We start from the raw sequence: 17,849 nt of genomic DNA on the forward strand, positions 1-17,849 counted from the left end.
CAAGAATCTATTTATATCTGCCTTAAAAATATTCAAAGACTCTGCTTCCACCGCCTTTTGAGGAAGAGAGTTCCAAAGACTCACGACCCTCTGAGAGAAATAATTTCCCCGCACCTCTAAACTGACGTCCAGTCTGCCTTCTGAGGTGGACATAGAAGATTCTTAGAAGATTAAGGGGAGTTCTCCTTGGTATCCTGGTCAATATTTATCCGTCAACCAACATCACTAAAGCAGTTTATCTGATTGTTATATCATTGCTGTTTGTGGGAGCTTGAAGTGCAGAAATTAGCTATTATGTTTCCAAGGTTACAACAGTGACTGCGCTTCAGAAGTACTTAATTGGCTGCAGTGCGCTTTGGGATGTCCTGAGGTTGTGAAAGGCGCTATATAAATTCAAGTTTTTCTTCCTTATTTTACATACCTTCACCAAGGGTTTGACCCAGGGACAGCAAATTCCGATCCACCATCACCTTTTTCAGGTTCAGCTTCAGAGAGTTACTGATTCCTAGATGCTGCACTAGAAGGATAGCAAAATACAATCACAGGATACAGCAAACGACAATAAGAGGAGATACAGAATAATGAGCATGTTAGAGAGAAAGAGCAGCAGGGGGAGCAAAAAGGAGAGGAGCAGCAGAGAAGGATTGAGACAAGTGAGAGAAAGGAAGGAAAGAAGAAAAAATTATTGAGCGAGGGAAAGGAGCAAGAGTGACACACAGTAGAGAAATCAGTGACAGATGAGGCAGAGAAGCAGGAGAGTAATGGACAGAGAAAAATGAGAGTGACAGTGAAAAAAAATGGTGAAAATGAACATGCATGTGAGAGACAGTGGAAATTAAAAAGAGAAATGTAAAACTTTACATATCGAAAATACTTTTTTTACAAATTAAATTGGAAATCGTTTCAATTGAAGCAACCACTCAAATTGTTCACAGTCTGACTAAACCAGGGCCAATCAGACAGTGTGTCAGGCTACTTACATTGGACCTCTTCAGTTTTCTTCCGATAGGACCTTCCTGTATTGAGTGGTACTAGCTGCAATCTGTTCTCTGTATTATACCTGGGAAATGAACACTGATTTATTGAAAGATGTATTTATGACATGTTAAAATCTTATGTTTATATTTATATAAACTTCTACAAGAACATAATTGCTGCTGTCGTGTCTGTCACATATTTGAGCCAGATTTTTCCATTATAAATTCCATATTGTCCATATTTATAATGGAAATTGCCGATGTTACATATAATTACATTGAGTTACACAGCACAGAAACAGGCCATTTGACCCAACTGGTACATGCTGGTGTTTATGCTCCACATGAGCTTCCTCATCTCCTCCCACCCATCTTCATCTAACCCTATAATAGTTTCCTTCTAATCCTTTCTGCCTCATGTATTTATCTAGCTTCCCTTTAATTGCATCTATGCTATTTACCTCAACTACTTCATGTGGTAGTGAGTTTCACATTCTCACCATTCTTTGGGTAAAGAGATTTCTCCCGAATTCCCTATTGAATTTATTAGTGACTATGTAGGATTAATATAAATGGGTGGTTGTTGGTCGGCACAGACTCGATGGGCCGAAGGGCCTGTTTCAGTGCTGTATCTCTCTATGACTCTATAATATATTGATGATGTCTGGTTTTGGAAACTTGTCACACTGTATTTGCACCCTCCTGCCAGTCATGGTGCTGTAGCCCTTCAGTTCAGCATCACCGAGCTACTCTGCTTATATGCTCCAAACAATTCTCCTTCTTAAAATGTCATTAGATTTACAATTTAATTTGAAACAATGATTTATAAGTAAAGCAAAATATATTTTAAAAAAGGCTGAATGTTTGATCTTAAAATGGTGACTAAATTAAGCCAGTATGTCCTGATCACCTTCTAACCTTGCTTCACCTGGAGACTATATTTAATCCTGACTCCAGTTGAATTTTACAGATTCCCCCCAATGTCGGGGGTCGTGGCAGGGGGGGGGCCGTAAAATGCCTCTGGGAGAGGGCCGCCATGCACCCCGATGCTGCTCGGCGATGGGTGCCCCATTTAAATATGTAAAACAATTAAAATCCATGAATTAATTACCCTTACACTACCGCCGTCTGTCCCAGTGCTATCTTCATGCCGCTGGCCAGCACTCCCGCACCTTCGGATCCCCGTCCAGGCAACCGAGGTGGAACACTGGTGGGGAGGGGGGAGGAGGTGAGTTTCTCAGTGTTGTTGCGGGGGAGCAGGGTCAAAGTTATATCACTGGTGTAGGGGATGGTGGGAGGGGTTATAGAGTAAAGTCTATGCACTTTGGGTGGGGGAAGGGCAGGACGACAAGGTTAGTGTTTTGGCAGGGGGAGAGGCCAAGTAATTAATTCTGTGGTTATTGGTGGGGTGAGAGAGGGGAAAGATAAATTGATTTAATTTTTTTACATCAATGTATCTGTCAATATTTAAATTGAACGGCAGGAGTCGAAGCCTGCGTACAGGCAGCTGACGCCATTGCCCGGGACAGACAGCCCACTCCTCCACGTCACTTGGCGGGGAGGAGAGGGGTTGGGTGCGGTCCGCCTCGGCTATTTAAATGAGCCGCTGCGGTTAATATCACAACAGCTCCATGACATGTGGCTTGTACGAGTGGGCCGCCATTGTTTTCACCCACTGCCAATTTCGGCTGCAGGAGTATAGATTTCAGCCCCTTCTGTGCAACACTATGTGCCAGTTAATACATTATTGAAACAATACACTCCATAAACAATTGTGACCATCTCACTTCAGGCGTCACAAATGCACATTTCTGTGTCACACATCAATAAGATCAAAGAAAGCCCGTAGCTTGGAATGTAAATTGTCGCAGGACTTAATTTGACTGTTACCTCAGACTAACTGTACAATCACACTTAGAAAGAAAAATAAAGTCAGGCTGTGTTAGCGAGGTGCGTGGGGTATATCTGGGTGTTACAGTGTGGAATATATCAGCGGGTGTTGCAGTGAGTGTGGGGGGGATATATCTGATTGTTACAGTGTGAGGTATATCAGTGAGTGTGACAATGAGGGGTGTTGGGTGTTTCAGAGGGTGTTACAGTGCGGGATATGTCAGAGTGTTACAGTGGGGGGTATGCCAGTGTGTTACAGTGAGGAGCGTATGGTATATTGGAGTGTTAGTGAGGCATGTACAGAATATCAGTGTTACTTTGAGAGGTGTGGGTATATCCGAGTGTTACAATGAGGGGTTTGACACCTCCCTTGCATTTCTCCTGTAGTCAGGTTTGTGCCCTTGCTCTGTCGGCTCCCCCAGACAGAATTTAATTCTTACTTGTCCCTTGTTTTCTTTCTCCAAATGACAATCAGGCCAATGACCAGCACTACCACAAGCAGCACACCTCCAAACACTGCCAGCATCACCCCATTGTGTAGAGCTCCACTGTCATCCTCTCCTGGCACAAAATTTCTGGTGGTGAGGAACCGATTCTCAGTCTCTGTAGGATATCAATACAAACCGATTAGAGGAGGGTGGGTAATGAGCCACATAAGTGCTTATAGTAGTGCACGGACTGTGTCTTTCACTTATTCCAATTAACTGGCTACCAATCCAAGGGTGTATTTAAAATTTTAAATAGAAAAACTCCCACAAGGAATAAGAGACTTATTACTCTTACGTGGAGAAATCAGAGATTGTTCTCTTTACAGCAGAGAAGGTTAAGGGAAGATTTAATAGAGGCATTCAAAATTATGAGGAGTTTTGATACATTAAATAAAGAGGAACTAGTTCCAGTGGCAGAAGGGTCAGTAATCAGACAACACAGATTTAAGATAATTGGTAAAAGTACCAGAGGGGGAGATGATCAGAATTCTTTTATGCAGCTGGTTGTTGTGATCTGGAATGCACTGCCTGAAAGAGTGGTGGAAGGAGATTCAATCATAACTTTTAGAAGTGAATTGGATAAGGGTACGATGAGAAGGAAAAGAGAGGCTTTTAGCAAATACAAGGAGAGCAAATCAACGGAAGCATTAGTGGAGTACAGAAAGTGTAGGATGGAGCTTAAGAAAGCAATTAGGAGAGCAAAGAGGGGATATGAGAAAGCTCTGGCTGGTAAAAGTAGGGAAAATCCCAAGATATTCTATAAGTATATCAATGGGAAGAGGATAACCAGGGAAAGAGTAGGACCCAGTAGGGACCGAGTGGGACATTTGTGGGTGGAGCCAGAGGACATTGGTAGGGTGTTGAATGAATGCTTCACATCTGTCTTCACCCAAGAGAAAGAGGATGTAGATATGGAACTTAGTGAGAGAGACTGTGAGGTTCTTGAGCAAATTGTCCTGGGAGTGACAAGGTATTGGAGGTTTTGGAAGGCTTAAAAGTGGACAAATCTCCAGGTCCGGACAATTTGTGTCCCAGGATGCTGTGGGAGGCGAGGCTGGAGATTGCAGGGGCTCTGACCCTAATTTTTAATTCCTCTTTGGCCACGGGGGAGGTGCCAGAGGACTGGAGAACAGCTAATGTGGTCCCACTATTTAAGAAAGGTTGTAGAGATAAGCCAGGGAACTACAGACCAGTGAGTCTCACATCAGTGGTAGGGAAACTATTGGAGAAAATTCTGAAGGAGAGAATCTATCACCACTTGGAGAGGCAAAATTTGATTAGGAATAGTCAGCATGGCTTTGTCAGAGGGAGGTCATGCCTAACAAATTTGATTGAATTTTTTGAGCATGTGACCAGGTATGTAGGTGAGGATAGTGCAGTTGATGTAGTTTACATGGATTTCAGCAAAGCCTTTGACAAGGTCCCACATGGGAGACTTATCAAGAAAGCAAATGCACATGGGATACAAGGTAGCTTGATAAGGTGGATTCAAAATTGGCTTAGCTGTAGGAGACAGAGAGTGATGACAGACGGCTGTTTTAGTGACTGGTAGCCAGTGTCCAGTGGCGTACCACAGGGATCTGTGCTGGGTCCCCTATTTGTCATTTATATAAACGACATAGATGACTATGTGGGGGGTAGGATCAGTAAGTTCGCGGATGACACAAAGATTGGCCGAGTGGTTAATAGTGAGGTGGAGTGTCTTAGGCTACAGGAAGATATAGACGGCATGGTCAAATGGGCAGAAAAGTGGCAGATGGAATTTAACGCTGAAAAGTGTGAGGTGATACACTTTGGAAGGAGTAATGTGACACGGAAGTATTCAATGAATGGCCTGACACTGTGAAGTTCCGAGGAACAAAGGGACCTTGGCGTGTTTGTCCATAGATCTCTGAAGGCAGAAGGGCAGATTAATAGGGTGGTGAAAAAGGCATATGGGACACTTGCTTTTATCAATCGAGGCATAAATTACAAAAGCAGGGAGGTCATGTTGGAGTTGTACAGAACTTTGGTAAGGCCACAGCTTGAGTACTGTGTGCCATTCTGGTCGCCACATTATAGGAAGGATGTGATTGCATTGGAGGGGGTGCAGAGGCAATTCACCAGGATGGTGCCTGGGATGGAACATTTAAGCTATGAAGAGAGGTTGGATAGGCTTGGGTTGTTTTCACTGGAGCAGAGAAGACTGAGGGGTGACCTGATTGAGGTGTACAAGATTATGAGGGGCATGGACAGGGTGGAGAAGGAGCAGCTGTTCCCCTTAGTTGAAGGGTCAGTTACGAGAGGTCACAAGTTTAAGGTGAGGGGCAGGAGGTTTAAGGGGGATTTGAGGAAGAACTTTTTTACCCAGAGGGTGGTGACGGTCTGGAATGCCCTGCCTGGGAGGGTGGTAGAGGCAGGTTGCCTCACATCCTTTATAAAGTACCTGGATGAGCACTTGGCATGTCATAACATTCAAGGCTATGGGCCAAGTGCTGGCAAATGGGATTAGGTAGACAGGTCAGGTGTTTTAATGCATCAGTGCAGACTCAATGGGCCGAAGGGCCTCTTCAGCACTGTATTATTCTGTGATTCTGTGATATATAATTGAAGGGAGAAAATTGTCGGATTATGGAGAAAGAGCAGGGGAGCAAGACTAATTGGAAAGCTTTTTCAAAGAGCTGGCACAGGCAAGATGGGCCAAATGGCCTCCTTCTTGCTGTAAGGTCCAATGATTCTAAGAATTCAGTGAGTAGAAGTATTGTCTGCTATGATACTGAGTCACATCATTCAGGAAGATCCCAGATTCACTTCCAGAACAGTGCTGAGTTAGTTAATCTCATTCAACACAGTGTCAGGGTCGTTACAATTGAACCCAACACCTCTGGCCTAGGGAAACTGCAAAGAAAAATCAGTCAGCCCCAGAATCATATCATCTCTCCTGGTGTTCCCTGACAGGAAGATAAAGTAAAGATTTGCACCTATTTAGTGCCTCAGGACTCCTTAAAGTGCTTTACAGCCAATGTAGTCAATGTTGAAATGTAGGAAACGTGGCAGCCAAATTGCACACAGTAAGCTCCCACAAACAGCAATATGATAATGACCAGATAATCTCTTTTTAGTGATGTTGGTTGAGAGATAAATATTGACTAAGACACAGAGCTCTGTTCTTCTTTGAATAGGGTCATGGGATGTTTTACATTCACCTGAGAGGGTAGATAGGGCCATGGTTTGATATCTGATCTGAAGAAGAGCACTTTCACCTGTCCAGCACTCCCTTAGTACTTTACTAGTGTCAGCTTAGATTTTGCTATCAAGTTTCTGGAGTGAGACTTGAACCCTCAACCTTTTGGCTCAAAAGATGAGAGGGCTACCCATTGAGCCCTGGCTGACAGGCCCTTTGGTGACCAGAAGATGGTGGTTTAGCATTAATGACTTGGAGAAGCTATATCAGTAGTACCAGGACAGTAAATTTGCACTGAAGCACAAACAGGCAATTTCTCCCCACCCGTGTAATACATCCAGCTTCCAACATTTACCCACTTCTACATTCTCACCACGAGAAAGTACCTCAGGCATATATCTCATGCGTGCATATCCCACACTGAAGACATAGACAATTCCTAGCATAATGCATCTTACCAATGGCAATGCAAGGAGCCGAAGGACGGTGTGTCTCAGTCCTCTTGTAACCACTCAAACATGGGCAGGAGTCAGAGGCCTCAGCATCAGAGTGACTATTTGTGGGGCATTTCATGCACATTCCAGGCCCTGTTATGTCTTTGTAGTATCCTATTTTACAGGCTGTGCGAGGGACAGAACAAATGGATAAACTGTAAGCATTAAACCAAATTCAGGAAAGATTGTTAAAAAAAAAAGACTTTTATTTATACAGTGCCTTTCACAACCTCAGAACGTCCAAAAGCACTTTACAGCCAATTAAGTACTTTTGAAGTGTAGTCACTGTTGTAATGCAGGAAATGCAGCAGCCAATTTGCATGGCAAACTCCCACAAACAGCAATGTGATAATGACCAGTCAATCTGTTTTTGTGAGGAGTAAATATTGGCTAGGACACCAGGCAGAATTCCCATTCTCTTCTTTGAAATATTGCCATGGGATCTTTTACGTCCACCTGAGAGGGCAGAAGGGGCCTCAGTTTAACATTGCATCCAAAAGACAACACCTTGACAATACAGCAGTCCCTCAGTACTGGCACTGGAAGTGTTAGCCTAGATTATGTATTAAAATCCCTAGTGTGGGACTTGAAACCACAACCTTTTGGCTCAGAGCCAAGAGTGCTAACAGCTGAGTTATGGGTGACAATATTGTCTCTCTAACCTACACCTGAACAGGCAGATAGGGCCTTAGTTTAATGTCTTACCCAAAGGGTTACCAGTACACAGGGAAGACAATGAAGTATGAGAAACTGCAGAGAAGACCACAAGAATGACTCCCAATGTCGGAGGTATGAATTATGAGGAAAGACTGGAGAAACTTGGGCTTTTCATCATCAAAAGGTGGTGACTGAGAGGTGACCATATAGAAGTATATAAAATAATAAATGCTGGAAAATGTGTGGAGAGATTCATGAAGACTACCAAGGTTGAAAAGAGTGAAAAAGAAGGCAAGGTACATAGAATGTACAGGCCATCCGGCCCATCTGGTCTATACTGGTGTTTCGGCTGTACAGGAGTTTCCTCCCATATTTCTTAATCTCACTCTGTTAGCATATTCTTATATTCCTTTCTCCCTCATGTGTTTATCCAGCTTCCCCTTGAATGCATCTGTGCTATTTGCCTCAATTACACCCTGTGCTGGTGAGATCCACATTCTCCCCACTCTCTGTGTAAAGAAATTTCTCCTGATTTCCTTATTGGATTTATTGGTGACTATCTTATATTTATGACCACTAGGTCAGATCTCCCCTGCAACTGGAAACATCATCTCTGCATCTACCCTGTGAACCCTTTCATAATCTTGAAGACCTCCATCAGGTCAGCCCCCAGTCTTCTACTTTCTAGCCTGTTCAATTTTTCCTGGTAGGTATACGAGGTAAATCAAGAGTAGATATCATTTGATGCCAAGGTTGAGTTTTAAATGTCTATTGATTGCAGGAAGAAGGAAGGAAGATCAAAGTCTTGTAAAACAGTGAGTCAGAATGGAAAATGATAGCATGCATCTTATTTCAATACAGTGAGGGAGAAAAATGTGCAGAACAAGGTATCTGGAGCTTAGGAACAAGAAAGGACATTTCAAAGGAGAAAGGATGGTAGCATCAATAGGACAAGGGCAATAAAGGTTCCAGAGGGAAGAGGTTGGAGATGTAAGGAGAGATGAGAATCCTTTTCTTGTACCCTGTCCAAGAGTGAGAGAAATAAGTTGCAAAGACCTCTTCACATATAATGGTAGGTTTAAAGTCTTAGACAGAATTGGACTGTATGAAGATTTGAGAGTTTTTAAATTGAAGTTGAAAGCCAGACTCCAGTTAACGACGTCTTTCCAAGAATTGCATAACTATTCCACATTACCGCCAGTTACAGCTTCTGAATGAGAACATGTTTAGACTTGTAACCACTATGTGTTGAAATACAGTATTCACTATGAAGATAATGTCAAAAACAACCTCCTACTGTCGATAATTGAGATTGGTAAAGTTTGCACAAGCTCTGTGTTACATATCCCGACCGCACTGTGCGCAATGAGACTTTTTGTAAAGAGATCAACACATCCCATTATTTTCAAGGAAGATTAAGTAATCTCCTTCTAGTAGATTCCCAAGTGTTTTAAATGTTTTAAATAAAAGAACATAAGAAATTGGAGCAGGCTTAGGTCATTCGGCCCTTCACGCCTACTTCGCCATTCACTTAGATCATGGCCAATCTTCTACTCAGCTACACCTTCCTGCACTATCCCCATATCCCTTGAATTCCTTAGTAACCAAAAATCTATCAGTCTCTGACTTGAATGTGCTCAAAGGCTGAGCATCCTCAGCTCTCTGGTTCACAAGGTTCGCAACCCTTTGAGGGAAGAAATTGCTCCTCTTCTCAGCCCGAAATGACTGACTCCCTATTCAGAGACTGTGAGCCCTAGTTCTAGACTCCTCAGGCAGAGAATCATCCTCCTAGTGTCTATTCTGACAAGTCCCTTAAGAATTTTATATGTTTCAATTGAATCACCTCTCGTTCTTCTAAACTAGAGAATATATGCCGAGTCTGCTCAATATCTCATAGGACAAAACACTTATCCCAGGAATAAGTCCAGTGAACTTTTGTTGTACTCCCTCTAAGGCAAGTATATCCATTCTTAGGTGCCAAGACCAAAAGTGTACACAGTACTCCAGGTGTGGTCTCACCAAGGCACTATACTGCGTTTCTTTGTGTTGAGTAACCTCAGTGATGGGATATGTTCCAGAGTGGATGACGTCACTGATGTTGAAAGCAACATGGTGTAGATGTTTGTCTTCACTGATTTGTATAGAATAATTAAGAAAGACTTACATTTATATAGCATCTTTAATGGCCTCGGGATGTCCCAAAGTGCTTTACAGCCAATTAAATACTTTTTTTGGAGTACAGTCACTGTTGTAATATGCACAGCAAGATCCCATAAACAGCAATGCAACAAATGACCAGATAATGAGGCTCCTTAGACAGCACCTTCCAAACCCGCGACCACTACCAACTAGAAGGACAAGGGCAGCAAATGCATGGGAACACCACCACCTGTAAGGTCTGCTCCAAGTCACACACCAACCTGACTTTGAACTATATCGCCGTTCCTTCACTGTCGCTGGGTCAAAATCCTGGAACTCCCTTCCTAACAGCACTGTGGGTGTACCTACCCCACATGGACTGCAGCGGTTCAAGAAGGCAGCTCACCACCACCTTCTCAAGGGCAATTAGGGATGGGCAATAAATGCTGGCCTGGCCAGTGACACCCACATCCCATGAATGAATGAAAAAAAATCTGTTTTAGGTGCAGGTTGAGGGATAAATGCTGGCCAGGACAATGGGAGGATTCCCTTTCTCTTTTTCTACTTCGGTTGTGTTGGCATCACAGGCTAACATCCATATCGCTAATAGAGGCAGGGCAAAGAGGCAGGTCCCCAAGTCTACCTCATCCAGGACGGGACTTCAAAATAGCGGCCATGGGATCTTTTACAACCATCTGAGAGGACTGGTGGGGGACTCGGTTTAGCATCTCATCCAAAAGACACACCCAACAGTTTAGCATTCCCTCGTTATGCACTGAAGTGTCAGCCTAGATTAAGGACTTCACTTTCTGGAGTGGGGCTTGTACCCACAACCTTCTAACTCAGAGCTGAGAGAGAAAGCTACCCACCTACTGACATTTTAAAGTGTCCGTGATCCACCCTGCCCAAGCCATGAAGACAAATGTCTACCCTTACAAATTTTACAGTGATTACATGACACCAACTTAGATTTGAAAACCTAGTAGATAGTAGAGATAAAAGGAGGGGAGGAGTTTCACAGTTTTAGGCCCTGGTAAGTAATGAGTCGGTGTGGGTGAGTGTTGAATTCAGCACAGTGAGGAGGAACAGTGCATACAAAGACAATTAAATGTGGTCTCATTCGGACATTTTGAGGGAGAGCTCCCGCATGCTATTTGTCAGCATACATCTTCATTTAAAAATGTCATTTATTGCAACACTATTTCAAACACCCACCACTTAATCTACACATAAAAGCCCAGAGTTTCAGACACACCACTGAATCAAACACCAGGCACCAGAAAGACTGCATTTTGCATTCTTCCCTTGTGCTTATCAGAGACAGCAGACAGAAAGAAGTTTAGAGCAGCAAGAGTGGGTGTACAAGACACACCCTAACTTTGGCTTTGAGGCATTTGTAGAACATTCTATCATGGTATCGAATGTTAATACTGGGGATGGGAGAAGTTTCCATTTCCAACACTCTTGACAGTATCAAACACTCCCAGGGCAGGTACTGCACTGCATGGGTTATATACAGAGTAATGCTGCCTCTACACTGTCCCATCAAATGCTCCCAGGGAAGGTACAGCTCAAGCCCTCTACACTGCCCCTATCAAACACTCCCAGGACAGGTACAGCACGGGGTTAGATACAGAGTAAAGCTCCCTCTACACTGTCCCCATCAAACACTCCCAGGACAGGTACAGTACGGGGGTTAGATACAGAGTAAAGCTCCCTCTACACTGTCCCCATCAAACACTCCCAGGACAGATACAGCACTGGGATTGGCTGCCCACTGATTTGGGAGCCTGAGTGCATCAACGAGGTGCAGCTGAGAGTGCTGGTGGCAGTTGGAGGTTGCAGAGGTGGAGAGAGGAGCTACACTGAGCAAGGGAGAGCAGCTACCAACAAGCAGAGGAAAACTCCAACAACAGTCTCCATTAAAGAGAAGAAAGGGACATTTTGTGGAAACAAGGCTTTGTCTGGAGGTGGGTGCTGAACACCAGTAATTTACTTTGGACTGTTGGGGGAGGAACAAGTGGCTGGAACAACAAGGGGTGGGGCTGCCAATTCAACAGGAGTCTGTGCTGCTGCAAAAGCACACAGGGAAGCTCCCTCCCCACCCCAATTGCCAAACCTGGGTCAGCTGAAGCTGCCCAGCTAAACAGACGGAAGGGGATAGATAGTGCCTGGGCAGCTTCAGCTGACCCAGGTGAAGACGACTCCCCCAACCAGAAGACCGGAAGACCAACTTCAAAGACTGTTTGTTTTAAGTGTACTGTGAGCACCACCTCCAGAAAGCAAGTCATCCCTTCCAGCCTGCCTTTGCCTCTCCTCTCTTACCTCAGCCTCTCCACTAACCTGTTGTTTGTTTGTTTGTCTTTTCAAATTTTTCTGTGAATCTGTTATTTAGTGTGCAAGTCCACAATTTGGGGTGGGTTTAGCTCTTGGACCCATGGCAAGCCCTTCATCACCGGTGGCGGGGCCCTCTACTACCTACGCAGCTGCAGCTTCTGTGGCTGCCCACGTGGCCCCGTCACCCTTTAAATTATTGACATGCAGCCATGGGGTGAAGAGCTATCCCCACCCCAACATGTCTATTGAGGCCTGCGTTAAGGCAATGGCCGTGGTTGTCGGCCCCTCGGCCATTGTTGCGGCCTCAAAGATGTATGGGAAGGCTGTGTTCTTTTTGAAGACCGAGCGGGCGGTGTCCCTGGCCCTGAGTAAAGGGCTCACTGTGGGGGGGACCTTCCTGCCAGTGGACCCTCTGGGGGCCACTGCGCATCGGATAATGTTGTCCAACGTCCCACCCTTCATTCCCAGTGAGCTCCTCCTCCCCCACCTGCACCATCTGGGGGAGGTGAGGTCGGGGATCACCCCAGTCCGGCTTGGTCTTCGGGAGCACAGCCTCCAACATGTCTACTCCTTCCGCCGCCAGTTATTTATGCAGCTGGCGCGGGAGGAGGACACGGAGGGCCAATTTAATGTGGAGTTCCAGGGGACGGCCTACCGCGTCTTTTGGACCTCGGACGGGGCGCGGTGCCACGTCTGCAAAGGGGTGGGGCATGTTCGGAAGAACTGCCCCAACCTCCCGGCCGCCAGCTCCACCTCGGCGGCCCAGAGTGGTTCCACAGCACCTCCTCCCACTCCCCCCGCACATCCAACAGACACCGCTCAGTCGGTTCCGGAGGCTGTGGTTTTCACAGCCTCTGGCGGGGAGGGGAGCGTCCGTCCGAGCGGAAGGAAGACGCGGGAAAAAAAGAAACATCGTGAGGCGCGTCCCCTGGACACTTTGACTCAACCCGAGCCTGAGCTCAGCCCAAAGCCCATTCCCATGGAATCCACCTGTCCCAGGGCTGGGCTCAGGCCCAGGGTGACTAAAAAAGGAAAAAAGGGTGCGGAGGCGGAGGCCTCTGATGACATGGAGGTCTCTGAGTCTCCGCGCCCAAGTGCGAAAAAGAGGAGAAGGCACCCCTCCACAGAAATAACACAGGGCCCTGAGGTGCAGGGCCCATCTGTTGGAGGGGAGCTGCCTCCTGTTTCTGGTCCTCAGGTGCCCCCTACCGCCACCACCAAGGCTGCAAAGTCCGGGCAGGTGCTCCCTATTCCTCAGGATGGAGGGGAGGGGATGGCCCCGGTACGTGAGGCCCCTCCTGAAGGAGTAAGTGGGGCCCTGCTTGTGGTGGGGGAGCCTGGGGAAACCGCCCATTCCGCCACTGCTACTGGGTCGGGTGTCCTGAATGAAGGGGAGGGCGAGGCCCCAGAGGGCCGGGCCTCCCAGCCGGAGTCCACCACCAACCAGGAGACACCCGACCCAGTTATAACTGAGAATGCTGCCCCATCTGCTGGGCCTGTGGGTGCTGGCGGAGCGGGAGATGGCCTCCTCTCGCCGCCTCCAGTCTCGGCTCCGGCTGGTTTCCCGGAGTCCGGAACTTCTGTCTCCCCTGGCCCAGTCATTGGCCTGGGGATGGAGGTGGAGGGGGGTCCTGAACCGCTGGTGCCTACAGGCTCCAGTTTCACAATAGAACCCAGAGAGGACTCCTCCGCCATCGATCCTGGGGGTGGGATCGTGACGGAGGCGGGACCAGCTGGCGCGGCCGGGACGTCCGCCCCACAGTGTGTGGTGGATGTGTCGGCCGCTGGCGGTGACGACCCGGAGGAGGATGGGGATTCGGTGCGGGGCACGGAGGATGATCTTGATTCCATCGCCAGTGAGGTGGTGGAGTCCCTCGTGCCTCCCACCGAATCTCCTCTCATCCCCACGGCGGAACTCCGGGATTTCCTCGCGGCTTGCAGAGGTTGCCGCAATAAAGTTCAGCTGGCCCTCGACCGTTGGTCGAATCTGGCGCTGATCATCCAATCCGTCCGTGCCGCCCTTAAGATAGCGGGCAAGCGCGCGGACGTGAAACTGGTTGAGAGGCGCCGTTTTAATGTGTTCCTCAATGGGTTGCTGGGGGAGTGGAGGGCCAGGTGCACTTCCACTCCCTCCTCACAGTGAGCTGTTGGTGACGGGTTTTACGTACCTTTGACATGAAGATAACCATAGCCAGCCTCAACATCAACGGCAGCAGAGGGGCTCACCGCAGATTTCACAATCTCTCAGTCCTTAGGGAAGGGAGATACGCGGTGAGCTTTCTGCAGGAAACCCACACCGTTCCGGGAGACGAAGCCACCTGGCTCCTGGAGTGGCAGGGTGGGGTCTACATGAGTCACCTCACCCCTATTTCTAGTGGGGTGGCTATCTTGTTGGCCCCGACTTTTCAGCCGGAGATCTTGGGGGTCAAGGAGCTAGTGCCGGGCCGCTTGCTCCACCTCGCCGTTCGCCTGGGTAGCGTGCCGCTCCACTTTGTGAACGTGTACGCGCCCAGGCCCGGCGCTTTGCAAGCGCGCTTCTTTGAAGAAGTGTCCGCTCTCTTGAGCTCCATCGATAGCGGCGAGTGCATCATCCTCGGGGGGGATTTTAACTGCACCCTCGAGGTGGGGGATCGCTCCGGTCCCCAGCGCGGCCAAGCGTCGGTGGAGAAGTTGAGGGGACTGATCAGCTCCCTTAACTTGGTGGACGTCTGGCGGAATCTCCATCCCGACTCCAGCGCCTTCACGTGGAGGTCTGGAGGAGGGGGGTCGCGAATCGACCGCCTCTACATTTCGCAGGCGTACGTCTCCCGCGTCTCGGCGGCCTCCATGCGGCTGGTGCCGTGCTCGGACCACCGCCTGGTGTGGGCGGAGTTCACTCCGCTCCGCACGCGGGCGGGGTCCGCGTACTGGCACTTTAACAACCGGCTGCTGGAGGACGTGCGATTTCGGGACTCGTTCTGTCGATTCTGGGCCGACTGGAGAAGGAAGCAGGGGGGCTTCCCCTCCTTGAGGCTATGGTGGGATGTGGGCAAGACTCACATCCGCGTCTTCTGTCAGGAGTACGCGAAGGGGTCGACCAAAAGGCGGGAAGCCGAGGTCGGGCGCCTTGAGAGGGAGGTGCTCGACTTGGAATCCCGCCTCGGTCATGCCGTCGCGGACCCGGCCCTGTGGCAGGCGTACAAAGAGAAGAAGGGCGCGCTGAGGAACCTGCAGCTCATAGGGTCCCGAGGCGCGTACGTGAGGTCGCGGATCCAGATCCTGGAAGATTTGGACCGCGCCTCACCCTTCTTCTACTCGCTGGAAAAATGGCGGGGGGTCCGTAAGCAGCTCGTCGAGCTGCTGGCCGACGACGGATCCTCCATCACGGATCCGGAGAGAATGGGCCTCCTGGTCCGGACGTATTACAGTGCGTTGTTCTCTCCGGATCCGTCCAGCGAGGATGCGCGCAGAGTTTTGTGGGAGGACCTGCCGCAGGTCAGCCCGGAGGGCGCCGAAGGATTGGAGGCTCCGCTCACGTTGGCGGAGCTGACTGGCGCCCTCCACCAGCTCTCGAGGGGCAAATCCCCAGGGCTGGATGGGTTGACCGTGGAGTTCCTCAGGGCGTTCTGGGACGTCCTGGGGGACGATTACGCGCGGGTCCTGGGGGAAAGCCTGGCGACCGGGGAGATGCCCCTCTCGTGGCGCAGGGCGGTCATCGTCCTGCTGCCGAAGAGGGGCGATCTCCGCCTGCTTAAAAACTGGCGTCCGGTCTCCCTCCTCAGCACGGATTATAAGATCTTTGCCCGGGCTATGTCTACCCGCCTGGGCTCCGTGCTGGCCCACATGATCCACCCCGACCAGTCCTACACGGTCCCGGGCCGGTCCATCCAGGACAACATCCACCTGGTCCGGGACCTGATCCATCTTTCCCAGAGGACTGGTCAGTCGGTCGCCTTTCTCTCCCTCGATCAGGAGAAGGCGTTCGACAGGGTGGATCACGATTACCTTTTCGGGACTCTGCGCGCTTTCGGACTCGGGCCGCATTTCGTGGCCCGGGTACGACTTTTATACGCCGCCGCAGAGTGTCTAGTCAAAGTTAACGGGTCCTTGACGGCGCCCCTTCGATTTGGGAGAGGAGTGCGTCAGGGGTGCCCCATGTCCGGCCAATTGTATACCATCTGCGTGGAGCCCTTCCTGTGCCTGCTTCGCAGGAGGTTGACGGGATTGGCTCTGCGCGAGCCGGCCATGCGGGTCGTCCTCTCGGCTTACGCCGACGACGTGCTCCTCGCAATCACAGATCCCGTTGACTTGCGGAGGATGCGCGACTGCCAGCAGACCTTTTCTGCCGCGTCCTCCGCGAGGATCAATTGGGAGAAATGTTCCGGACTCCTGGTTGGTCAGTGGCGGGTGGACTCCCTCCCGGAGGAGATGACACCTTTTGCGTGGAGCACCACGCACCTCCTCTATCTGGGAGTCCACCTTAGCCCCGCTGAGGAAGCCTGGCCGGCAAACTGGCAGGAGTTGGAGGCGAAAGTCACCGCTCGGCTGGGGCGCTGGACAGGACTGCTCCGAGTGCTTTCCTACAGGGGCCGAGCGTTGGTCATAAACCAACTGGTGGCCTCCATGCTGTGGTACCGGTTGGTCACTTTGGCCCCGCCCCCTGTATTTGCCACCAAGATCCAGAAGAAACTCGTCGATTTCTTCTGGGGCAAGAGGAAACACTGGGTCTCTGCCGCGGTCCTGAGTCTCCCGATCGAGGAGGGCGGTCAGTCGCTGGTGTGCGTCCGCACCCAGGCTGCGACTCTCCGCCTTCGGACCCTGCAGAGATACCTGTACGTCGAGCGTCCTCCCAGATGGTGTGCGCTGGCGACGTATTTTTTCCGCCAGTGTCACTGCCTTCAAGACGACACGCAGCTCCCGGTGGAGTCCGTTAGCCGCGCCTCTCTGAGGGAGTTGCCTGTCTTTTACCGGGATCTTTTCCGAGTCTGGAACATGGTCGCCTCCAGTCAGGGCGCTCCCCCGCCGGCGGAGGAGAGCGCCTCGGCTGTCCGGGCGGCCGACTCCGGGGACGGTCCGGCGGGCGGAGGAGTAGCCGAAACCCCCGGGACGCCCCTCACTGCGGGTGGCGAGGGGGCTCGGGAGTGCGGAGCGATCCCGGCCGAGCTGACCCCCGCTCGGCCGGAACTGCTCATCGGACCCAGGCCCCGAAACCCTCCTCGGGAGCCGGTCCCGCACAACCCGAGCCGCCTCTCGGAAATGCCCTCCGTGCCATTCCAATCGGCGCGGAGGGGTTTCCTGTACGGGCTGCTCCTGCACACTCTCCACTTCCTCGCCCTCGTCAGCCGGCCGGACACGCCCTGGCGGTCCGCGTTGCCATCTGGCGGCGAGGGGAAACCCCGATGGAGGTCTCTCTACGCGGGAGTCTTCCCCCTTTACATCGGGGACCTGGGGTGGAGGGTGCTGCACAGAGCAGTCCCGTGCAATAGGCTTTTAAGTCGGTTCACGGACTCCCAGGCCACCTGTACTTTCTGCGGCCTGGACGAGTCCGTGTTCCACATTTATATGGAGTGTGCGAGGTTGCAGCCCCTATTTGAGTATCTGAAGGGGCTGCTCCTCAAATTCTGGCTGCACTTCAGTCCCACGCTCCTGATCTTTGGGCACCCGGTGCGGAGGGGCTCGGGCCGGGAGGAGGATCTCCTCGTCGGTCTGCTCCTGGGCCTGGCCA

At 49.9% G+C, this 17,849-nt stretch overlaps 1 protein-coding gene across 2 annotated transcripts in view; it reads right to left on the reverse strand.

Annotated features, from left to right (window-relative positions):
* Window positions 1-17,849, reverse strand: part of LOC137356064 (tyrosine-protein kinase receptor TYRO3-like) — a 55,346-nt gene that overhangs the window by 19,828 nt on the left and 17,669 nt on the right. For both annotated transcript variants that reach the window (XM_068021825.1, XM_068021824.1), the window contains 4 exons: window positions 6,977-7,138; window positions 3,308-3,470; window positions 981-1,060; window positions 422-517 (listed from right to left, as the gene is read on the reverse strand). In XM_068021825.1, coding sequence (XP_067877926.1) covers window positions 422-517; window positions 981-1,060; window positions 3,308-3,470; window positions 6,977-7,138 — 501 coding nt within the window. The remainder of the gene's footprint in view (window positions 1-421; window positions 518-980; window positions 1,061-3,307; window positions 3,471-6,976; window positions 7,139-17,849) is intronic.

The sequence above is a fragment of the Heterodontus francisci genome, chromosome 44 (genome assembly GCF_036365525.1).
Source record: "Heterodontus francisci isolate sHetFra1 chromosome 44, sHetFra1.hap1, whole genome shotgun sequence".
Classification (NCBI taxonomy): domain Eukaryota; kingdom Metazoa; phylum Chordata; class Chondrichthyes; order Heterodontiformes; family Heterodontidae; genus Heterodontus; species Heterodontus francisci.